Source organism: Pelophylax lessonae (assembly GCF_965119305.1).
Source record: "Pelophylax lessonae genome assembly, chromosome: 12".
NCBI classification, from domain to species: Eukaryota; Metazoa; Chordata; class Amphibia; order Anura; family Ranidae; genus Pelophylax; species Pelophylax lessonae.
The window spans coordinates 222,275,296-222,299,572 of record NC_138779.1 but is presented as its reverse complement, the minus strand read 5'-3'; the positions used below and the strand labels follow the sequence as shown (position 1 = coordinate 222,299,572).

At 44.9% G+C, this 24,277-nt stretch overlaps 1 protein-coding gene across 1 annotated transcript in view; it reads left to right on the top strand.

The window, feature by feature from the left end:
* Positions 1-24,277, top strand: part of IFFO2 (intermediate filament family orphan 2) — a 109,141-nt gene that overhangs the window by 75,382 nt on the left and 9,482 nt on the right. Inside the window, exons 2-5 of the mRNA XM_082274563.1 lie at positions 11,330-11,390; positions 11,471-11,566; positions 21,613-21,753; positions 23,418-23,566. Of these exons, the coding sequence (XP_082130689.1) occupies positions 11,330-11,390; positions 11,471-11,566; positions 21,613-21,753; positions 23,418-23,566 (447 nt within the window). The remainder of the gene's footprint in view (positions 1-11,329; positions 11,391-11,470; positions 11,567-21,612; positions 21,754-23,417; positions 23,567-24,277) is intronic.

Here is a 24,277-nt window from a genome sequence, read left to right as displayed (position 1 = left end):
AAAACTGAAAAAAAAAAGATTCACTCTTATGGGACCTGTACAATACTGAGAAGCAGAGGGGCTTCTTGCATTTTTAGCGGCTGCCAGTGGTGAGATCCGCCACCAAGAGAGTTCATGGTTCCCCCGGGGCTTCTCCTTAATTTATAATGTACAAAAAAAATGGAGTCCAGCTGACACCCTTGTTATGGCCAAATAGTATTACAGAAGTCTTATAGAAATTCTTCACATACATCAGCCTATAAATTACCTTCTAATAATATAGAGCGTCTTGGTTCCTGTTTGTGTAATCAATGGCGTAAATTCTGCTGAAATGACCGGTTTACTTTCCTTCGTCAATAATCTATTGACCTGCTGTCCACCCGCTTCTCTTCAATGACCTCCAACATGGAGGTGAAGTGCTGTTGAGGAAATTTAATGACGTAATCTGAAACCTGAGAAAAGATGCATTGGTCTACCTGGTGCAAGTTTTTAATCAGTTTAGGTTTATTCTACACATTCCATGAATGAATTCCTCCAGAGATTTATTGCCTTAGGTCCACCTGCCTCCTCCCTGCTTTGCTATGTCTCTGTGTGTCGTTCTGAAATATTTCAGATTGTTAACTGAAATGAAATCGCACAACTGTATTTGTAACTCGGAGTTGTTAGACCGGCCGTATAAAGTCTATTAAAGTATATTTTCTACTTTCCCCACAAGTCCATTGTAGAACTTCCTAATAGGATTTATCACCCGGGATGTTTCTGTAGGTCAACCTTTATCAGGGTGCCTTCAGGTTCCTACAGGGGTGCCTTGGGAAAATGTCTAAAAATTGTATACAAGCCAGCAGGTAGACCAAGCCTACTTTTTAGTTATGCAAAGGTTTTCATTGTGCACCATTACAACCTACTATCTACTCGCATCCTAACAAGCCGATAAGGAGGAGGTTGGATACCTGCACAGCCTCCTTTGTTTGACTCTCTCCGTCCGCACTGGGGTCACATTAGCTGAATAAGGGAGAGAAGATGAGGGAGAAGAGAAACACTGGAATACTAGTCAGTACCAGTGTACAAGGCTGTGTTTTTTGCTTTGGAAGAATAAATCCCCTTGAATGTTTGTGTGGATGTTGCTGCATTATGTAAATAGTTTTTTTACATTTAAGAAAGAGGTGCCTCAAGAATTTTAAAGGGTGCTTCGACCTAAAAAAGGTTGTGAATCCCTGCTGAATCTCCTGTAGCCAAAGAGGAATTCTACAGTTGTACAAAATGATCCAAAATGTATAAATCAATAAACTTTGGCTGTTGTAGAGGAATATGAAGTGATGCATCTGATAGACGCATTGCATGTTGTATAGTTTTATCAGTGGCAGAAACCATTATGTTAACTAGGAGTCAAGCAGCCTCTAGCACACTCTGGAGGAACCCTGCTTGAGAATGGGTGCTCTATAGTAACTCTTCCTCAAAGCCGGTAAATAAGTTTCCAGGTAGAATCAATGCGCCGTCATTGAGTTCCTGATGTAAGGAGTGGAGGCTGACTGGCGACTTTCGGCCCAGGGGGCAAGTACAAGCCAGAGGCCCATGGTGCAGCGACCCCGCCCCCCCTCCTGCTCTTCCTCTTCCTGACCCCCATATCAGACTGAAGCTCCGCTCCAGGTACTCTACTCACCTGGCAAATCCGGGTTCCCAACCTGGCCAGCAGTGGTAGTTGGGGGAAGCTGGGGCTGCTTGGGGGAGGAGAGTCTTCGCTCTGTCCTTGTCTTCATCCCACACTCAGTAGCTCAGAACTTGGGACTTTTTACTTCTCATCACCAGTAATCCTTTAGGCATGTCTGGGGCAGAAGCGGTGCAGCCTTTTAAGGGTGCATCAGAGCGGCCCGGGGGGGGGGGGGGCAATTGCTCCCCTGGCCCAGTCCTCCCCTGAGGCTTTCCGACATCCACACAGAAGGCTACAGAATGTTTTCAGAGGTGACCCCATTGCCAAGAGTCACCAATGATCAAGACATTGCTCTTTGTGTCCTCTCCATAAACATTTTGTAGCCTTCTGTGTGAATGTTGGACAGCCTGGACCCCTCCATCAAGAATGACTGCACGTCGCTTCTGTGTGGAATCCATTTATTTGTCGGCTATAGCAGAAGTTACTCTATCAACAAGTGACCTATGTTCGGTAATAAGTTATGCCCTCTTTTGCATTGCTTTCATACAACCCTTGTATTTATTTTAACCAATTAAAGACTTTGATGCTCTTGTGCTCTGTTTCATTTTACTGTAATGGGAGCAGATTAAATTTTTGCGCATTCCATCGCTATGTGTAATAGGTTAGCGTTGGTGGTTTTATCGGGGTTTAATCATGAGAAGACGAGAAAGTTACCTTTATGGAATACCTGAGCTGCTTATCATCCTTTTATTGAATAATTTGGCTTGTCTCTGACATTCCTCGCTCTGGCTCTGTCCCTGCGGGGCTCGGCGTACAACCTCAGGAAAAGTTACAATCTGAGATTGTGAATCAGACTTTGTCATCGCTCCACCTGTACACCTGTTGGTGGTTCTCTGCAGGAGAGGCGGCTCGCCTGTGAATAATGAATTCAGATTGATTTGTCTTTTATGGTATTTACCCCGGTGGCGTTTTTTACCGGGGCCGCATTTACACGAAATAACCCGGGACTTTCAGATATTGTTTTTTTTCTTTCTCGTGAAACTAATTTATCATGAAAATACAACGACACCAGGTTAGTTGCAACCCTTACTTAAAGAGAACCTGTCTTTAGATTATATATAATTATATTTTTTTTTTTTTTTTTAATGTTCAAGGGTTCATTCACCTTTTCAGAAAGAATTGAATAAGTGAATGAACACACTGTACACCCAGCGGACACGGCTGTACTTGCCTCTGAGGGTGATGAGCTTTCGGTGCCCATGCTCCTGGTGCAGCAGTTCAGGGATTTTACATCTCCCTCTTACTGCAGTGATTCGGGGACAAATTAGAATGATGCTCTTTGCCAGTGCTAACCAATCATGGGGCCCCATATCTCTAGGGGATTGGTTGCAAGATGGGCCCCATAGCTATTGGGGATTGGTTGCGAGATGGGCCCCATAGTTCTAGGGGATTGGTTGCGAGATGGGCCCCATAGTTCTAGGGGATTGGTTGCGAGATGGGCCCCATAGCTCTTGGGGATAGGTTGCGAGATGGGCCCCATAGCTCTTGGGGATAGGTTGCGAGATGGGCCCCATAGCTCTTGGGGATAGGTTGCGAGATGGGCCCCATAGCTCTTGGGGATAGGTTGCGAGATGGGCCCCATAGCTCTTGGGGATTGGTTAAGAGATGGGCCCCATAGTTCTTGGGGATTGGTTACGAGATGGGCCCCATAGCTATTGGGGATAGGTTGCGAGATGGGCCCCATAGCTCTTGGGGATTGGTTAAGAGATGGGCCCCATAGTTCTTGGGGATTGGTTACGAGATGGGCCCCATAGCTATTGGGGATAGGTTGCGAGATGGGCCCCATAGCTCTTGGGGATTGGTTAAGAGATGGGCCCCATAGTTCTTGGGGATTGGTTACGAGATGGGCCCCATAGCTATTGGGGATTGGTTAAGAGATGGGCCCCATAGTTCTAGGGGATTGGTTGCGAGATGGGCCCCATAGTTCTAGGGGATAGGTTGCGAGATGGGCCCCATAGCTCTTGGGGATTGGTTAAGAGATGGGCCCCATAGTTCTTGGGGATTGGTTACGAGATGGGCCCCATAGCTATTGGGGATAGGTTGCGAGATGGGCCCCATAGCTCTTGGGGATTGGTTAAGAGATGGGCCCCATAGTTCTTGGGGATTGGTTACGAGATGGGCCCCATAGCTATTGGGGATTGGTTAAGAGATGGGCCCCTATAGTTCTAGGGGATTGGTTGCGAGATGGGCCCCATAGTTCTAGGGGATTGGTTGCGAGATGGGCCCCATAGCTCTTGGGGATTGGTTAAGAGATGGGCCCCATAGTTCTTGGGGATTGGTTACGAGATGGGCCCCATAGCTATTGGGGATTGGTTAAGAGATGGGCCCCTATAGTTCTAGGGGATTGGTTGCGAGATGGGCCCCATAGTTCTAGGGGATTGGTTGCGAGATGGGCCCCATAGCTCTTGGGGATTGGTTAAGAGATGGGCCCCATAGTTCTAGGGGATTGGTTGCGAGATGGGCCCCATAGTTCTAGGGGATTGGTTGCGAGATGGGCCCCATAGTTCTTGGGGATTGGTTACGAGATGGGCCCCATAGCTATTGGGGATAGGTTGCGAGATGGGCCCCATAGCTCTTGGGGATTGGTTAAGAGATGGGCCCCATAGTTCTTGGGGATTGGTTAAGAGATGGGCCCCATAGCTCTTGGGGATTGGTTACGAGATGGGCCCCTATAGTTCTAGGGGATTGGTTGCGAGATGGGCCCCATAGTTCTAGGGGATTGGTTGCGAGATGGGCCCCATAGTTCTAGGGGATTGGTTGCGAGATGGGCCCCATAGCTCTTGGGGATAGGTTGCGAGATGGGCCCCATAGCTCTTGGGGATAGGTTGCGAGATGGGCCCCATAGCTCTTGGGGATTGGTTAAGAGATGGGCCCCATAGTTCTTGGGGATTGGTTAAGAGATGGGCCCCATAGCTATTGGGGATTGGTTAAGAGATGGGCCCCATAGTTCTAGGGGATTGGTTGCGAGATGGGCCCCATAGTTCTTGGGGATTGGTTACGAGATGGGCCCCATAGCTATTGGGGATTGGTTAAGAGATGGGCCCCTATAGTTCTAGGGGATTGGTTGCGAGATGGGCCCCATAGTTCTAGGGGATTGGTTGCGAGATGGGCCCCATAGTTCTTGGGGATTGGTTACGAGATGGGCCCCATAGCTCTTGGGGATAGGTTGCGAGATGGGCCCCATAGCTCTTGGGGATTGGTTAAGAGATGGGCCCCATAGTTCTTGGGGATTGGTTACGAGATGGGCCCCATAGCTCTTGGGGATTGGTTACGAGATGGGCCCCTATAGTTCTAGGGGATTGGTTGCGAGATGGGCCCCATAGTTCTAGGGGATAGGTTGCGAGATGGGCCCCATAGCTCTTGGGGATTGGTTAAGAGATGGGCCCCATAGTTCTTGGGGATTGGTTACGAGATGGGCCCCATAGCTATTGTTGATAGGTTGCGAGATGGGCCCCATAGCTCTTGGGGATTGGTTAAGAGATGGGCCCCATAGTTCTTGGGGATTGGTTAAGAGATGGGCCCCATAGCTATTGGGGATTGGTTAAGAGATGGGCCCCATAGTTCTAGGGGATTGGTTGCGAGATGGGCCCCATAGTTCTTGGGGATTGGTTACGAGATGGGCCCCATAGCTATTGGGGATTGGTTAAGAGATGGGCCCCTATAGTTCTAGGGGATTGGTTGCGAGATGGGCCCCATAGTTCTAGGGGATTGGTTGCGAGATGGGCCCCATAGCTCTTGGGGATTGGTTAAGAGATGGGCCCCATAGTTCTAGGGGATTGGTTGCGAGATGGGCCCCATAGTTCTAGGGGATTGGTTGCGAGATGGGCCCCATAGCTCTTGGGGATTGGTTAAGAGATGGGCCCCATAGTTCTAGGGGATTGGTTGCGAGATGGGCCCCATAGCTCTTGGGCGAGATGGGCCCCATAGCTCTTGGGGATTGGTTAAGAGATGGGCCCCATAGTTCTAGGGGATTGGTTGCGAGATGGGCCCCATAGTTCTAGGGGATTGGTTGCGAGATGGGCCCCATAGCTATTGGGGATAGGTTGCGAGATGGGCCCCATAGCTCTTGGGGATTGGTTAAGAGATGGGCCCCAAAGTTCTTGGGGATTGGTTAAGAGATGGGCCCCATAGCTCTTGGGGATTGGTTACGAGATGGGCCCCATAGTTTGTGGGGTTTGGTTGGGAGATGGGCCCCATAGTTTATGGGGATTGGTTTAAGAGATGGATGGGCCCCATAGTTCTTGGTGATCCCTATATGTTTATTTATGGCCAGTCTATGATGATTTTGGCTTCTCCTGTTGGGTAGGAGTTCTTCTTTCTCTGTGCGCCATTGGAGGAGACAAGCTTTTTGTTAAACACAAGGCCGGCAGACTCATTTGCTCTTTCCAGAACGATGATTTGGGAGCGAAGCCGCAGCAATCTCTCTCCTCTGCTAAACACATTTGCTGTTGGCTGGAATGCAGCTAAAATAGAGACATATTTCACATGCCGCAGGATGAGGACTGCTGCTCGAGGACTTCTGGAAGCTCTCCAGGCGCTGAGGCAGACTAGATCTGAGGTTTTTTTTGTGTGTTGGATTGAAAGAGATATCTAAATTTAGTGCGTTCTGTGAAACTGAATCTGGAGCTTCCAGTCTGTGTATAGAGATCGGGGAGAGATAACCGCGTCCTCACTTCCTGCGCTTTCCATGGAGATTACCACTGCTAGGTCCATCCTCTTACATAAACATCGGCTTTATGATTGCTTGAAATTATGATAGCTCTATAATAACAAAACAGAAAAAAATGTCAACCAGGAATTCCTCATCAGCTGCCACCAATCACATGAACTGTTCTGACCTGGAGGACCAAAAGGAGGAGACCAGTTATACAACCTAGATGTGGTGAAGCTACAAATCCCATCATGCACTTGGAAGTCATGCCTATGACCATCAGTCTTGCGGTGCCTCATGGTACTTGTAGTTTCACCACAGCTGGAGTGCCGAGGAAGCCATTGGTTGGCTACTTCCAAGGATTCCACAACTGATATCAAGTGATGGATGTCCTGGCAAAGGTCACTTGACCATATGCTGGTCTATGCATGGGATTCCAGTTATAATATTCAGTTATTTCCTCAACATTTACAGTATGTGGGTTGGATGTTGTAATTTTGAGACCATTTTTCTACAGCATGTCCACTTAAAGAGGAAGTCTGACCCTTCAAGGAACACTGTTGGTTCTTAATCCAAAACTTTTTGACCTTTTTATAAATGGTCTGTAATGTAGTATTCCTGTGTATCTCTTACCGTTAGCTTACCACTGTTCTAGAAAAAGGGGGGGGGGGGGATCTCAACAGAATTAACAGCATACAGTGGGGAAAATTAATTATTTTGATCCCCTGCAGATTGTGTAAGTTTGCCCACTTACAAAGAAATGGCGGGTGTATAATTGTTATCATAGGTGTATTTTATATGATAGAGACAGAATATCAACCAAAAATCCAGAAAAACACTTGATACAAATGTTATAAATGGAGTTGCAGTTCAGTGAGCAAAATAAGTATTTGATCCCCAAGCAGAACATGACTCAGTAGTTGGTGGAGAAACCCTTGTTGGAAGCACAGAGGTCAGACGTTTCTTGTAGTTGGTGACCAGGTTTGCACACATCTCAGGAGGGATTTTGGTTCACTCTTCTTTACAGATCTTCCCTAAATCCTTAAGGTTTCTTGGCAACTCGAAGTTTCAGCTCCTTCCGTAAATTTTCTATAAGATTTGAGGTCTGGATTGTGTTTGGAGGGTCATAGTCAGCATTTTTCTTCCTCCAAACACGGTGAGTCCCCCCCCTTCTCTAGAAGGTACAGGTACAGGCCCATCTGAAGTCTGCCAATGAACATCTAAATGATTCAGAGAAGGATTGGGAGAAAGTGCTGTGGTCAGAGGAGACCAAAATTGAGCTCTTTGGCATTACCTCAACTCGCCCTGTTTGGAGGAAGAAAAATGCTGACTGTGACCCTATGAACGCCATCCCTACAGTCAAGCACTGAGGGATGCTACTCTGCTAAAGGTACAGGCTGACTTTGCTGCATTGAGGGGGCCAATGGATGGAACCATGTATTGTAAAATCTTGGATGAGAACCTTCTTCCCTCAGCCGGAACACTGAAGATGGGTTATAGATGGGTCTTCCAGCATGTCTTGGCAACAAAGGAGTGGCTCAAGAAGAAGCACATTAAAGAGGAAGTAAACTTCCACCTTTTAGGTTCTACCTATAGGTAGGCCTATGTTAAGGCATTGCCTATAAGTAATGCAAATATCTCCTAAACATGTATCGTTTAGGAGATATTTACTGACCTAACAGCCAGTTGCGTCACTGGCGCATGCGCTCTGAAGGAAGGGCCCCCCCCTCCCGTACCGTTTCTTTAAAACCGTGTGCCATGACTGGTGGCTCCCGTGCGCATGGCCTAGGCAGTCTCCAGACCTTAATCCTATAGAAAATTTATGGAGGGAGCTGAAACTTCGAGTTGCTAAGTGACAACCAAGAAACCTTAAGGATTTGGAGAAGATCTGTAAAGAAGAGTAGACCAAAATCCCTCCTGAGATGTGTGCAAACCTGATCACCAACTACAAGAAACGTCTGACCTCTGTGCTTCCAACAAGGGTTCCTCCACCAACTACTAAGTCATGTTTTGCTTGGGGATCACTTGTTTTATTCACTGACCTGCATTTATAGCATTTGTTTTAGGTTTTTCTTTTTCTGGATTTTTGGTTGATATTCTGTCTCTATCACATAAAATACACCTATGATAAAAATTATAAACCCGCTATTTCTCTGTAAGTGGGCAAACTTACACAATCTGCAGGGATCAAATCATTCTTTACCCCCTGTAGCTAAACCTTTTTGGGGTTTCACTTTTTGCCCTCTCTGGCCCTTTAACTCGTATTGCACTAGGATGCTGTATATCGAGTTACCCCTCTGCCTTCTATGTCTGCGTTTCTCAATCGATTGACCGTTTTCTGTGATTCGAGGCGGTCCCATTCCAGCTCTAGGCTGCTATTGACGAGAAGGTATAGATTGTGACTCTGGAATGTGTCTTTTGCCTCATTTCAAATAATGATTTTTACAGCTTGCGATGAGGGCTGGCAGTTTTCCATAAATAGCTGCATGCCCGCATTCTTCACCGCCAGATTAACAGAACAAAGCTATATACCTGTTTATATGAAGGGTAACAAGTACTATTTGTAGTTACATTATGACTAAAATATAGACTACCTTAATATTTTTTATTATTAAATTGGACAGACCTAAAGTTTATCTAAGGCCAAAACTTTCCTTTGCCTTGGATGGATTGTGGAAAGGTTGGAACCCCTGTCAGGTTATTGAAGAAAGCAAAAAGAGGGGGGAGAAAAACCTCAAAGTTAATAGGACTTTAAAGGCACCCACTGTTAAATCTCCTAAAGAAATTATATGATACTCTAATGCACATGTGTCAAATATAAGGCCCGTGGGCCGAATCCGGCCCTCCAGGTCATTTTATGTGGCCCTCGCACCTCTCCTGTAGCTGCAGGAGAGCTCCAGTCCTCCTCCAGACCTTATACTTTCTGCTTTCCAGCAATGCCTCCAGCTTCTTCCCAGCAGCACCACAAGGTAAGGGAGGTGCACTGTGATGTAAGGGAGGGTGGGGGACTCAAGTTTTGATGGTGGAGAGGCTCCTGACGCCTTTATGTAAGAGTAGGGAATTACAGATACAACCGGCCCTTTTGAGGGCAATCATAATGCTGATGCGGCCCGCGATTAAATTGAGTTAAAACACCCCTGTCTAATGTATAAACATACAAAATTTTATTGTAGTAACATAGTAGAAAATTCATATCTTAAAAACCATTGCATGAATGAGTATGCACAAGCACTAAACAGCATGCTCCTGAACCAAAAGAACCCATGAATGGCTCGACATATGCCAGGGTCTAATATCTGTGGACCACAGGAACGAACGACCTCCTATGTCCGGGGTCAGGAGTTCTAAAGTGTGAATGCCAATGGATCACTACGCGTTTCGCTATTTCTTTATGAGATTAACAGTGGGTGCCTTTAAAGTCCTATTTCCCTTTTTTTAAGTGTTTTTTTTTTTTTTCTTCCCCCCCCCCCCCCTCCTTTTTGCTTTCTTCACATTCATTGGATGTGGCACCACAACATACAAGGTAATGTCTCAACTTTTGCACATATACCCTGTCAGGTTTTTATTGCTGTCTAGGTACCTCCCCATTGGGCAGATTCATCCGCTCTACTTTTGTCCTGAGCTCCATTGTTACCAGGACAAACGTTGATGGGAAATCTGAAAATAATCAACAGAACCGGAATAGAGGAAAAATCTAGAATGAGGACCTACCTAAACGATCAGTCGATATCCAGTTGGGAAGGCCTTTGCATTGAATACATGCTGGTCAGGGGTGGGCAACTTGATTCTCCCAGAAGGGCCACGTGAGAAACTATGACTTTTGTGGAAGGCTGAACTCCAATTATGCTCAATAATAATTTTATAGCCTTATAAAAAGCAGTAAATTATATGGTTTTGATTACCTGCTACTGGCAAGACTCCCGTCTTCCATAGTAAGTGCCAGGTATACTATCCAAGTACAAATAACTCCAGACTTCCACAGGAATTAATGAATAAGATACCCCAGGTATATGGGTGCACAGGAATGAATAGGATACCCCAGGTATATATATGGGTGCACAGAACTAGCATGATCTATGAAATCCAAACTCATATATAGAGGGCCATCCCTATGTAATATGATGAGCCAGAACCTCCTTGGCTAAACATAGTCAGCAGAGCAGCCTGTCTTTGGGAACCCATAAGGGCAATTGTATACCTCCCATGGTCCACCCCAGTCTTCAAAGGGTGGCGCCCCCAACACCCCCCCCCCCCCCCCACACACACACACCTGAAGCCGCTTGGAAAGGGCGGAAGTTTAATTGCCGCCATTTTGGCAACCACTGGACCAATAAGGGTGAAAGTACAGCTGCCACCATCTTGTTTACTGTCTGGCCTGGTTCCATGGAACCAGACTCCTCACCCAGAGCCATGTCACGTGGCTTACCTTTATTCACATCTGATTTCTAATTTCCGATTGACCTCACACGGGCCGGACAGGGACAGCCAAAGGGCCGGATGTGGCCCAGGGGACGTAAAATGCCAAGATTTCTGGTATTGTTGGTTGAGAAAGATAGGGAGAGACAAAGTTGTACATGTCCGAGAGCCCCTGAATAGGTAAAAGTGACAACGTGGCAGGGTCTCTTTAAATATTCTTTTGGCGGTTTCCTAATTTTGACATCTGTTCTTGGCCATAAGGGCTCTTCTAATGAAAGAAGTATGTGGGCTTCCAGTAGACATGAACGGTTTATGGTTTTTATTTAATGTAATCCGGAGCTTTGCTCTTCAGTAATGCAGACTATGGTCAATATTGTTTAGGGATGAAAAGGTTTCTCACCAAACTCGTGAGAGCGGAACTCTGGCCTGGAGGTAGATTACATACAAGACAAGAACATCCTCACATTTATAGGACACAAAAATAAACTGTTTTTCCATCTCTGATCTCCCTCCCCCTCTACATTTTGTTTTTGGAAGCTAAAAGATTTTAACAATTTGCTCTTTTGTCTTTATAGATGGGAAGAAGAGTTGGCCAAGAGGACGAACCTAGAGTCCATGGTGGAGACCCTTCAGGAGGTAAGATGGAGCGAGGCCTACAAAGACTAGGGACCTCAAACCCAGTACGATGGAGACCTGATATCTGTTTGGCTTTTTAGGAGGCTCAAGAAGCCTACAATGTCCATGATGAGCTCAACAACAAAATCGAGAGACTGAAATCGGAGCTGGTGGTCTTCAAAGGTCTGATGAGTGACGTAAGTACCCCCCAGTAAATCAGCAGCTTCTGTCCTGACCCTAGTCACTGTGGAATGTTTAACCCACACTGCTTCATCTGTGTATACCCATCGGGCACTGAAGCGTAATGCAGACCTTCCCTCTAGAAAACATAGAAAAGGTCCACTTGGTCCTGCTTCTCCATCAACACATCAATGAGCTAGTTTTAAAGGGCCAGGATATTTTAAATTAAGGTTCTGTCGTACAGTAGGGCTACTTGTACCCTTCACAAAGGAACGCGTGTAACCATTTTTATATCTGTACAGTGTGGTTTCCTGTTCCAAATGCTATAGCTCAGTGATGGCGAACCTTGGCATCCCAGATGTTTTGGAACTACATTTCCCATGATGCTTAAGCATTCTGCAGTGTAGTTGAGCATCATGGGAAATGTAGTTCCAAAACATCTGGGGTGCCAAGGTTCGCCATCACTGCTATAGCTTAATACTTACCGTTACGTCAACGTAGACTTGGAGAGGTCACCTGCCACCCAGAGACTGCAATTAATGTGTCCATTTATAGGAGGGGCCTCCAAGTTTTTCAATCCAAACCACACTGTATAGATTACAAATATTCACGGACTGAAAAAAAAAAAGTTGTGTAAATGAATGAACACTTCAAAAAAATAACTTCATATCAGAAGCTCCTCCCATTTACTTTAGAGCCCCCCATATATCAGGAGCCCCTCATATATCAGGATCCCCATCAGTTACCTCCAATACATCAGGGTTCCCAATAATTTCCTTCAGGGTCCCCCACATTGATCTCCTCCCCCCTCTTACATCAGGATCTTCATCAGAGACCCCCCATACATGGTGTCCTTCAGAGGTCTCCATCAGGGACCTCCCCTACATCAGGGTCCCTAAAGTTCCACATACCCGTCTTACTTCTGGTTCCCAATCAGAGCCCCTGTTTCATCAGGGTTTCCATTAGATTCCCTTCTTCAGGGTCCTTAATGGAGAACCCCCCCTAATTTAAATCAGAAACTCCATCAGAGACCCCCCATACATCAGGGTTCCCTTTAGCGTTCCCCGTACATCAGGGTTCCTATTAAATTCCCTTCGTACTTCAGGGTCCCCATCAAAGACCCCTCTTACATCAGGATAGTCATCAGAGACCCCCCATACATCAGAGTGTCTTCCAGAAGTCCCCATCAAAGACCTCTGAGACCTCCTAGTTCCCCGTCAGGGTTGCCCCCCCCCCCTCCATACATCAGGAGTCCCTTCTTACGTCAGAGTCCCTATCAGAGCACCCCCCCCCCTCCACTTACATCAGGGTTCCCATCAGTCCTTCCTTGTATCGGGGTCCCCGTCAGGAGCCGAGACCAACTGCTCTGAATGCTCAGTCTGTGCACCCTATCTGAAGGCCAGATAAAGTCTTGTAGAAGACCGGATGTGGCCTCTGAGTGAGTGGCACAGATTTTTTCCAAAGGAACAAGCATTTAAGAGCCCATGCAAAAAGATGTCGCCCAGCTTGGCAAGACCAAAGGTCCTGGCAGTGCAACAGGAACTGTCACATGGCCCACTGCCCAAAGTTCTCCAGGAGACCTCTTCCAATCTGCAACCAGCAATAGACTAGGAGAGCAGTAGAATTACTGATGGGACACAACCATTGTGTAGGGGTCCTAGGACAATAACTTCCAAGAAAATATTCTATTTGTGAATGGTATTAATAGCCCTTTATAAACCAGCCTGGTCATTTGGCTTTACTGGCCCTTTAACTGGAACATCGGTGTGTTTTTTTAGAGGCGACTTGTGTGTTTTTGGCCGTAAAAATTAAAAATCTGCCGTGAGTGTGACACTAACACATTGTGTGTGGTACATGCATGACCTTTTATTGTGCATGTCCTGCTGAAACGCAAGCAAGGGGACATGAGATGTGAAGCATTCTGGTACGGAGATGAGGTCAGTGTGACTACGAATAGCTGAATCATCCACCCTGAAGGGGGGGGGGGGGGAGAGTGGGAGCTTAGGAACTCAACCATTAAAGAGTCATCGTGACCCTTCCAGATCTCAAGGGAACAAAATAAATGACTCAACAATTCACATTGTTGTTAATCAAGCCTCTGATGAAGCCCCCGAAACATGTTGGCTGCTTTTTGAGTTGTCCCCCTTCCTGACTTTTATTGGAGTAAGATTGCATCTGAACCTTTTTTAGCAGCAGTGACACAATTTAGAAAACCTTGTTGTGAATGCTTAAAGTTTAAACTGAGAAACACTTCAACTCTGAACCGATATTAAACCCAAAACCCGAAATGTCCGATAACAAATACTGAAAAAACAAAACCTAATCCAGCATTACGTTTTATTCAATAAAAAAATCAGCGGTGTCCAAATCCTTCCACCAGGTGATAGAGTGATGAGGACACGGTGTGGTCTGAAGATACTCGAGGTAATCACATTTATTGACCCCAATCACCGCACCTCCTGCAAAACACCCCTTTGGATGACAAACTCACCAAATATAGATGGGTAACATGCCTTGCAATAATCCTTAAATATCATAATCAGGGAGTAGAAGCTCCTAAATGAAGAGATGGAAAAATAGGGCACATAGTGTGATGCTACAAAGTATTTTATTGCCCCAAAAACATCCCTCTTTGATTTTACCTTTATGAGTGTAATTTTAATCACAGCTTTAAAACATCACACGAGTCACAGCGCGTTCGGTATCTCTCACCGTTCCCTGCTCGAGTTCGGTGATTCCCTGGAGGATGCGAAAGATGCTGTCCACACAGAAAGGTCAAGTGATCACACCCCGAACGCGTTTCGTCATCACGTCTTCGTCAGTGGACGTGGCCACCCGACCTCTCCTTAGATATACTCTAGCAGGTTGGAGTATTAACACCCTCGCACTGTTGGACGAACAGGCTGTACAGACTGAACTCTTATCTTGTGAGTAGTAACAGACCGAAGGCGTTACTACCCCAGCCTGCTAGAGTATATATAGTAGAGGTTGGGTGGCCACGCCCGTTGACGAAGACATGATGACGAAACGCGCTTGGGGTGTGACCTTTCTGAGTGACCGAAACTTTCGTATCTTCTCAGGAATCACCGACCTCGAGCTCGTGCAGGGAACAGTGAGAGATACTGAACGCGCTGATGACTCCTGTGATGTGTTAAAGCTGTGATTTATTTTACCTTTTGTGAGTATAATTTTAATCGCAGCTTTAAAAAATCACACGAACCATCAGCACGTTCAGTATCTCACCGTTCCCTGCACAAGCTCGAGTTCGGTGATTCCTGGGCAGATACAAAAGTTTCTGTCACACAGGTCGCGTGGTCACACCCAGAACGCGTTTCGTCATCATGTCAACAGCGGTCGTGGCCACCCGACCTCTCATATATATATATATATATATATATATATATATATATATATATATATATATATATATATATATATATATATATATATATATATATATATATATATATATACACACACACACACACACATATATACACACATATATATATATATATATATACATATATACACACACTCTAGCAGGCAGGTTGGAGTATTAACCCCCTCGGTCTGTTCAGGACTGTTGGACGAACAGGCTATACAGACTGAACTCTATCTTGTGAGTAGTAACAGACCGAAGGCGTTTATACTCCAGCCTGCTAGAGTATATTAAGGAGAGGTCGGGTGGCCACGCCCGCTGACGAAGACATGATGACGAAACACATTTGGGGTGTAACCATGTGATCTTTCTGAGTGACAGAAACTTTCGTATCTTCCCGGGAATCACCAAACTCGAGCAGGGAACGGTGAGAGATACTGAATGCGCTGATGAACTCGTATGAGGTTTTAAAGCTGTGATTGATTTTACTTTTTGTGAGTGAAATTTTAAAGAGGGATGTTTTTGGGGCAATAAAATATTGCAGTATCACTCTATGTGCCTTATTTTTCCATCTCCATTTATGAGCTTCTACTCCCTGATTATGGATTATTTAAGGATTATTGCAAGGCGTGTTACCCATCTATATTTGGTGAGTTTGTCATCCAAAGGGGTGTTTTTCCACGAGGAGCGGTGATTGGGTCAATAGATGTGATTACCTCGAGTATCTTCAGACCACACCGTGTCCTCATCACTGATTATCACCGGGAGGCAGCGCTGAGGCGCCGTCCCTTGGAAGTTCCTCCTTCCCCCGCCACTTAGCCTATGAGAGAGTGCAGTGCGCTTCACGCATGCGCAGTAAGGAAGCGGCTGTGAAGCCCAAAGGCTTCATTGGCGGTTTCTCTTAGAGTGAATGGCGGCGGCAGCACCCGATCTGAAAAGTGGCTGTGGTGCCGGCATCACGGGCTCTCTGGACAGGTAAGTGTCTATATATTAAAAGTCAGCAGCTACAGGATTTGCAGCTGCTGACTTTTTTTAAATTTTTTTTTTTTTCCTCCAGGCGGAACTCTTCTTTAACAATTTATAATCTGTTACAGTAACTTTTTTTTATTTATTTTTTTTACTTTTGGGATAAAGATTTTACATAATTTAAAAAAAAATGAATGTTGTAAGCAACCCAGTTAGTGATAAATGGTTTGTCTCATCCATGTAAATTGATGCATTCTGCTGGAGAGCTTGTTCTGCTGAAAAACAGATTATTGGCTGGATCACCAGATGAAAAATAGAAAAAAAAAAAAAGCCTAAAAAGGAAAACGAATGCAGCCGCCACATCTAAGAATTGGTAAGCTGCAATGAAATAAAGGTTTGCCTTTTTGGGTTTTAGACCGCTTTAAACTGGCTGCAATCGGCACCTCCTCATCATTGCTTTTTTTTTTTTATTTAGTTTATTATTTTTTTATTTTTGCCTTCCATAAATGCGAGAAGCGAAGCTTTGTGGGCTGCAGCAGTCAGACTGGAAGGGTTAATTTTTGATTTGGGAAGCTGTAGGAGAACAATGAGGAATTGATGCCATATTAGGATTGCCGGCCAAGGAAACCAAACCATGAATAATGTGTGCGGAGTCTGCTGCCTGTAACCCGAGTCTATGGAGCCGGCAGGAAATGTCTGTTCCTACAAACCCATAATATACCTTTTTTTTATTTTTTCCCTGGGATCTGCCCCCAATGCTAAGCCAGTTTTGCAGAATGATGCCATTAAAGTGATACTAAACACACATTGTATCATTTATATTCCACTTCTATTTTCTGTATGGGGATAATGGTGCTGTAATTATTACAATAAAAAAAATATATAATAAAAAAAAATATATAATTTTTTTTTATATATATATATATATATATATATATATATATATATATATATATATATATATATATATATATATATATAAAAATTATATATAATTTTTTTAATGTATTGTGTATATCATTTTTTATATTATATTATATATATATATATATATATATATATATTATCTCTAGAAGTCCCTTTTTCCAAATGGATATCCAGCTGTCACATGACCCGGCTCTCTCCCAGTCTGTCTGCAGGGAAACTTTCAGTCCTCTGCTGCTGGTCACATGCCTTTTTTTAATATATTATATAGATAGATATATAATTTTTTTAATATAGATAGATAGATATATAATTTTTTTTTATATATATATAAAATGCCCTTTTTCCTAATGGTGGATATCCAGCGGTCACATGACCCGGCTCTCTCCCAGTCTGTCTGCAGGGAAACATAAGCAGGAGGGGCTTTCAGTCCTCTGCTGCTGGTCACATGGTCAAAAGAAAAAAAAAGTCTTTGGAATCCAGAGTAAAAATTAAATATCAATAAACTGTTTTACATGAGTGTATATATATATATATATATATATATATATATATATATATATATATATATATATATATATATATATATATATATATATATATATTATATATATATATATATATTTTATCCACCCTGCTTTGCAAGCATCCCACAACGGTGTGCACTGCATGAGTGCGGGGTTCAAGGGGTTAAAGCGAGTGGTGAGGAGGCTACACAATGCCGCCCTGCCGCCTGTCTAATCCAGTCGATCGCTCTTCAGGAGACAAAACTTAATGCGAATGACCCCCGATAGTTTCTGCAACAAAGAATTCAGTTTTTAAGGCTTTTTTTACCATAAATGGGTTTTTTTCACCAGAACACTGGTTCTGCTTTCCTGGCGCAGAGCGGGTTAATTCCCAGCTTATCCAAAACAAGATCCCTTTGTGTCGGAGATCTGGGCTGTAGGCTGTCCTCCGCGCCTATTCATTGCTTTTTTTCTATTTTTATTCGCATTTGTTTTTTTGGCGAGCCGTTCAAAGCGGGATCAGAGATGTTCGGCGGTGCGCAGAGTTTAGTAATCCTCAGAGGGCGTTTTTTCTCTTCACCTTTGTCTCACATAACAATGTAATCCTACAATCTGAAGTGTTTAGGGGTTTGTTTACAAAAAAAAAAAACCTTCTGTGGTTTGTATTGGTAGCCATGCTAAGTAGAATTCCAGACTAAACCAAACTAGTCCTAAAAATGTCCCCCCCCCCCCCTCCTCCTCCTCCTAACACCTATGCTGACTCCCCTGTGTAAGAAAGATGTATATACTTATTCTCAGTCCGGTCATGTGATCCCCCCGTATCAACCAGTGGCAGCTGCAGGGGAGAGTGTGCCAACAAAGGCTGAGAATGCCTGGGAACGGTGACTTTGACCACAGGTTCATGCAACAGACATCGGATCTGAATGATTTGTTAAAAATTATGCAGGTGCCTCATCTTTGCAGTGAGGACCTATTCATAACTAATAGGATCCATTCATAACTAATAGGATCCATTCATAACTAATAGGATCCATTCATAACTAATAGGATCCATTCATAATGAATAGGATCAATTCATAACTAATAGGATCCATTCATAATAAATAGCCCGTCTTAATAGAATGGGACAGAAATGTGCATGTTAAGGCACACCCGTTATGCTGCAAACCAGCCTTCTCTGTATGTTGAGGAATTCGTTCGTTCCATTGGCAGGCTTGTTCACACGCTCTGTCCATGTGTCTGGCAGGTCTACAAGGGGAGGCTCCGACTCCCTATAATAATCACTTTCTTGTCTTGACATAAGTGTTCACACTTCCAGCTTCTATTTGTGAGCACAGAAGGGAGGCAACCGCAATAAATGACAATGTATGTTGTAGGGTAGGAGGAATGCGGCCGGTTGACTCTCCGGGAGTTGATAGACATTGTACACGCTTTGTCGATGGATTTTGTTGCGAGGATTATTAAAACAAACATATTTTCTATTGTAATAGGCAACAAAAATATTGATGTCGGAACAAGCTGTCCTAGATTGCTGGGCGCTTATATCAGTTTTGTGACGCAAGTCAAATGTTAGTCAAGCCTTTTAGGTTCTGACGTCTATATTAAACAAACCAACGCCACTGAATGTGCAGAAAAGGGGCCACCAAATAGGAGACTTCAGACACACACAAGTAGGACGCCCTCTAAAGAAATTTCTGCACCATAAACATGAATTAAATGGAACAATTCTTTACTTTTTATGGGGGGGGGGGGGGACATTCCAAAATGTAACCCACAGCATGAAGATCCCCCAAATGGATCTACCTGCCACTTAATACAATTGAGGGATTTGTGGCGCAGACATCCAAACTGTCCATAGTTGGCTATAACCATTTACAGTTGGCTGTGGTCATCCATAATTGGCCATGGCCTGTCTACTGTTCACTGCAGCCATCCATTGTTGGCTATGACCGACCATAGTTGGCTGTGGTCATTCATAGTTGGTTATAACCCCTTGTACAGTTGGCTGTGGTCATCTATAGCTGGTTATGACCCGTCTACAGTTGGCTGTGACCATCCATAGTTGTCTGGCTCATACATAGTTGGCTATTACCTGTCTACAGTTGGCTGCTGTGACTGTCCGTAGTTGGCTGTGGTCATTCATAGTTGGCTATGACCCAACTACAGTTGGCTGTGGTCATTCATAATTGGCTGTGGTTATTTATAGTTGGCTATGACCCGACTACAGTTGGCTGTGGTCATTCATAGTTGGCTATGACCCAACTACAGTTGGCTGTGGTCATTCATAATTGGCTGTGGTTATGTATAGTTGGCTATGACCAGACTACAGTTGGCTTTGGTCATTCATAGTTGGCTATGACCCAACTACAAATGGCTGTGGTCATTCATAGTTTGCTATATGACCCAACTACAAATGGCTGTGGTCATTCATAGTTTGCTATATGACCCGACTACAGTTGGCTGTGGTCATTCATAGTTGGCTATGACCCGACTACAGTTGGCTGTGGTCATTCATAATTGGCTATGACCCGACTACAGTTGGCTGTGGTCATTAATAGTTGGCTATGACCCGACTACAGTTGGCTGTGGTCATTCATAATTGGCTGTGGTTATTTATAGTTGGCTATGACCCAACTACAGTTGGCTTTGGTCATTCATAATTGGCTGTGGTTATTTATAGTTGGCTATTACCCGACTACAGTTGGCTGTGGTCATTCATAGTTGGCTATGACCCAACTACAGTTGGCTGTGGTCATTCATAATTGGCTATGACCCAACTACAAATGGCTGTGGTCATTCATAGTTTGCTATATGACCCAACTACAAATGGCTGTGGTCATTCATAGTTTGCTATATGACCCGACTACAGTTGGCTGTGGTCATTCATAGTTGGCTATGACCCAACTACAGTTGGCTGTGGTCATTCATAATTGGCTATGACCCGGCTACAGTTGGCTGTGGTCATTAATAGTTGGCTATGACCCGACTACAGTTGGCTGTGGTCATTCATAATTGGCTGTGGTTATTTATAGTTGGCTATTACCCGACTACAGTTGGCTTTGGTCATTCATAGTTGGCTATGACCCAACTACAAATGGCTGTGGTCATTCATAGCTGGCTATGACCCGACTACAGTTGGCTGTGTGGTCATTAATAGTTGGCTATGGACCCATCTACAGTTGGTTGTTACCATCCATGGTTGTCTGAATTATCCATAGTTGGCAGTGGTCAGCCATAGTTGGCTATGACTCCTCTATAGTTGGCTGTGACTGTCCATGGTTGGCTATGACCTGTCTAAATTTGGCTGTTGCTGTCCATAGTTGGTTATGTGCTTCTAAAGTTGGCTCTACCTGTGTAAGGTTGCCTGCCTTTGATTGGCTATGACCTGTCTACAGTTGGCTGTGACAATCCAAAGTTGTCAATGAACAAGTACTAGTGACCAGTAATCCAGGATCCATTGTGCTCATCTTGTGGTTACAAAAGAAATGAAGTGTGCGTTTTTTTTTTTTTTTTAGAGACAAACCAATCATCCACAAACCTTTTTGGCCATGTGACTGGAATGCACATTATTGGATTTGGCTGAAGTCCAGCTTTCCGAGAAATCAGTTTTTTTCGGTTATAGTGATAATCTAGTATTTTTTTTAAAGGGTCAGACCACCCAAACCTGATCTTTCGTTTACAGGTGAGCAGACTAATCTGCTGCCATTCCTACCTCAGAGCCCTGCTGAGGGTCAACAGATCTGGAAATGTTTGCCCAGAGACCACTGGTGTCCATGAGCGCCAATTAGATGGTTGAGCTCTCCAGTCTCAATCATGATCCCTGAGTGAGCCAACCCTTTAAATTGTAGATGACACGGAGTCTCTTGTAAGACAGTAACTTTTGGATGCATCTTAAAACTTGATTCACTATTTGCACTATATATAGGCCGAAACACTCGGGCCAATCGTCTGATTTTTGAATCACGCCAAAGCGGTCAGATCTTTGGCAGAGAATCGATTTTTCCGTCAGCATTGTTCAGTGCAGCAGCTCCTCATCGTTCTGCAGTCACTCAATCTGCCCTATGGACTTGAATGACTTATTTTATAAATTGCATGTTCATAGAATCACTCCTTTCTTCAATCCTATGGCATTAATCGCATTGCACACAGATGACGAACGATATACACTGTACTGAATGTGATTATACAATGTAATACATGTCTGATTAGTTCAACCCAAATTAAGGTTTTGTACAAGATTTATATATAAGAGAAAGAGAAGGTAATATCCAAATATCCCCCGCAGCCTATGACCGATCTCGACTCAAAGATCCAGGAAAAAGCCATGAAGGTGGACATGGATATCTGCAGGCGGATTGATATCACCGCCAAGCTGTGTGATGTGGCACAGCAGCGCAATTCCGAGGACGTATCCAAGATGTTCCAGGTGACGGAACTTCTCTCTCTCTTTCTCTTCTTATCCAGCCAAACGGTCCGCTCTGGGACCCCCTTCCTTTTTATTTCCTATGTAACTTAAGCACAAAATCTGGGGACTCTTCCTCTGTAGGGGATCATTTGCTCGGTTGGTTTGGTGATGCGGGGCTCAAATTTTCAGTCCAGGTAAAATGTGACCTTTGTCTATTGCTGCATTCAAAGCTCATCCATTTACCTTTCTTTGTTGCTGCACAAAGAGATCCAGGAACGTCCCTTTGAAGCTGAACTCCAGGCTAATGGTTAAATACACAATTCTACCTGCCAAAGGATTTGTATTAATTCATTCCCGATATTTACACAACTCTGCTGTATAGCACAGCTATGTCTGGCAGGACAGGAGAGCTGACTTTTCTCTGCTGCTAACTATTGCTCCTCCCCCCAACCTGTGATTGGACAGTGAGTGGAGAAGCAGCAGACTGATGAGGTAATGCTCTCTGCTCTGCCTGTTAGCGGGTGGGGCAGGGTGGTTGACTGGCTCCTTGTGTTGTTCCTGCCAGTCTAAGCTCTGCTGTAAAAGGGGGGCTTGCAAGAAGCGGTTATGAGTTTCGGTACTTAGTGCTGGGGATAAGGTCATTACGAGCCCAGGCCAAATTGCAACGCCCCCACCCCCCTAAAAAGATGTATTTGCATTGTGTGTCAGCAAAAAATCCCCCCCCCCCCAAAAAAAAAACCCCAAAAAAATGCACCAATCCCTAAACATTCTCCCTCCTTCCAGTACAAATCCACCCCTGCTGAAATTCCACTTCCCTGTACAAATCTTTAGCCTCCCATCTTCTTTATCCCCCCTAAGCACAGACTCCTCCCCCCCCCCCCAACCATCCCTACTAGCAAAAATCCCCCCCCAGAAAATGCCCTTTTAGCACAAATCCCCTCCCCTTACCATATCATATCTTCTAGCAAAAATTCCCCTCTACTAGCACAAATCCTCTTTCCCCTATCCCTCCCAACACAAATCCCTTTCGATCACCACACTATGCATGTTCCCCCCTGCCCAAATTTGCCCCCCCCAAGATGATTCTTATCCCCTGCCACCCTCCAAATTTCCCTCCCCCCCAATCTCCTTGCAGCACCCCCTCATCTTACATTATACCACAGTTCCCGGGGCAGCCGCCCCTCTTGCACTGCTCACATTAAAAAAACAAAAAAAAAACAAATGTAATTATGGCTACAGAACCGCATTCATTTTGTGTATTTTATGTCTGCTTGGAGTTCAGCTTAAAGTAGACAATGGCAACCTTGCAGCATTTATCATTAAATATTTCCCATCATGGTAGCCACCAACAACTGTGCAAATGAAGGTTTCCTCCCCCAGTTCTCAGAGCAGGTCTAGCGGTGAAGGTGGAAGTCTCGTCATTGTGTTTTCTCATTCCTTTCTGTAACGTTGTGATTGTAACTCTGTATGTCTCCTGTCCTGTGTAATGTATAGTGAAGGGACCGTAGTCTAGGGCTTGATCTTTGCTCTGCATTGCATGTGGGCCGCGGCTGAACGCGCTCGTCTGGTGAATGCGCACAACAGGGCTGCTTGTTGATGCCAAATTCAGCTTCCTCCATACCCTCCGAGCCAGCCATATGTATATAGAGAGAGGTTTGTAACTAACCAAGCTTCTGTCTCCAAAGGTGGGGACTGTGGCGAAAAAGAGGGAGCGCAAAGTTACGAACGAGGACAGCATCGCCGAACAGGACGCCGACGCCGGCCACTTCTCCGATGACGAAGTCAGCTGTTCCCTCAACATCACGGATGAGATGAAGAGAATGTTCAACCAGCTGTAAGTAGGACGAGATGCCACTTGTGTGACCGGGGAGTGTGGTGCAGTCATAAAATATTCCCATAGGGGAAGCTTGTGTATATTCTAGAATCCGAAGAGGACAAGTCAGTAGGCCTAAAGTAGAATTCCGGGATATCAATAAGGATACCGGAAGAGAATCTTAAAATATAATTCTATAGAACTGCTTAAAAAGCTTTTTTTCCCCCTAAAGTTTCTGATTATAATCATTTGTAGCTGCCACAGCCTAAAGGATGAATTCACCTTTAGAAAATGTTACTCCTGTATTTAGGTTGTAACCTGTTCCAACGATGGGGCGCCGTTCCTTCCCCCCTGACGCCAGTGGTGGGGAACGTTATTCCCCCCCCTGACGCCAGTGGTGGGGGCGCAGTTTCTTCCCCCCCCGACGCCAGTGATGTGGCGCCGTTACTTCCCCCCCTGATGCCAGTAATGATACCACTGGTCAGAGAGGAACCCTGTCCCACCACTGGTCAGAGAGGAACCCTGTCCCACCACTGGTCAGAGAGGAACCCTGTCCCACCACTGGTCAGAGAGGAACCCTGTCCCACCACTGGTCAGAGAGGAACCCTGTCCCAGCACTGGTCAGAGAGGAACCGCATCCCAGCACTGGTCAGAGAGGAACCGCATCCCAGCACTGGTCAGAGAGGAACCGCATCCCAGCACTGGTCAGAGAGGAACCGCATCCCAGCACTG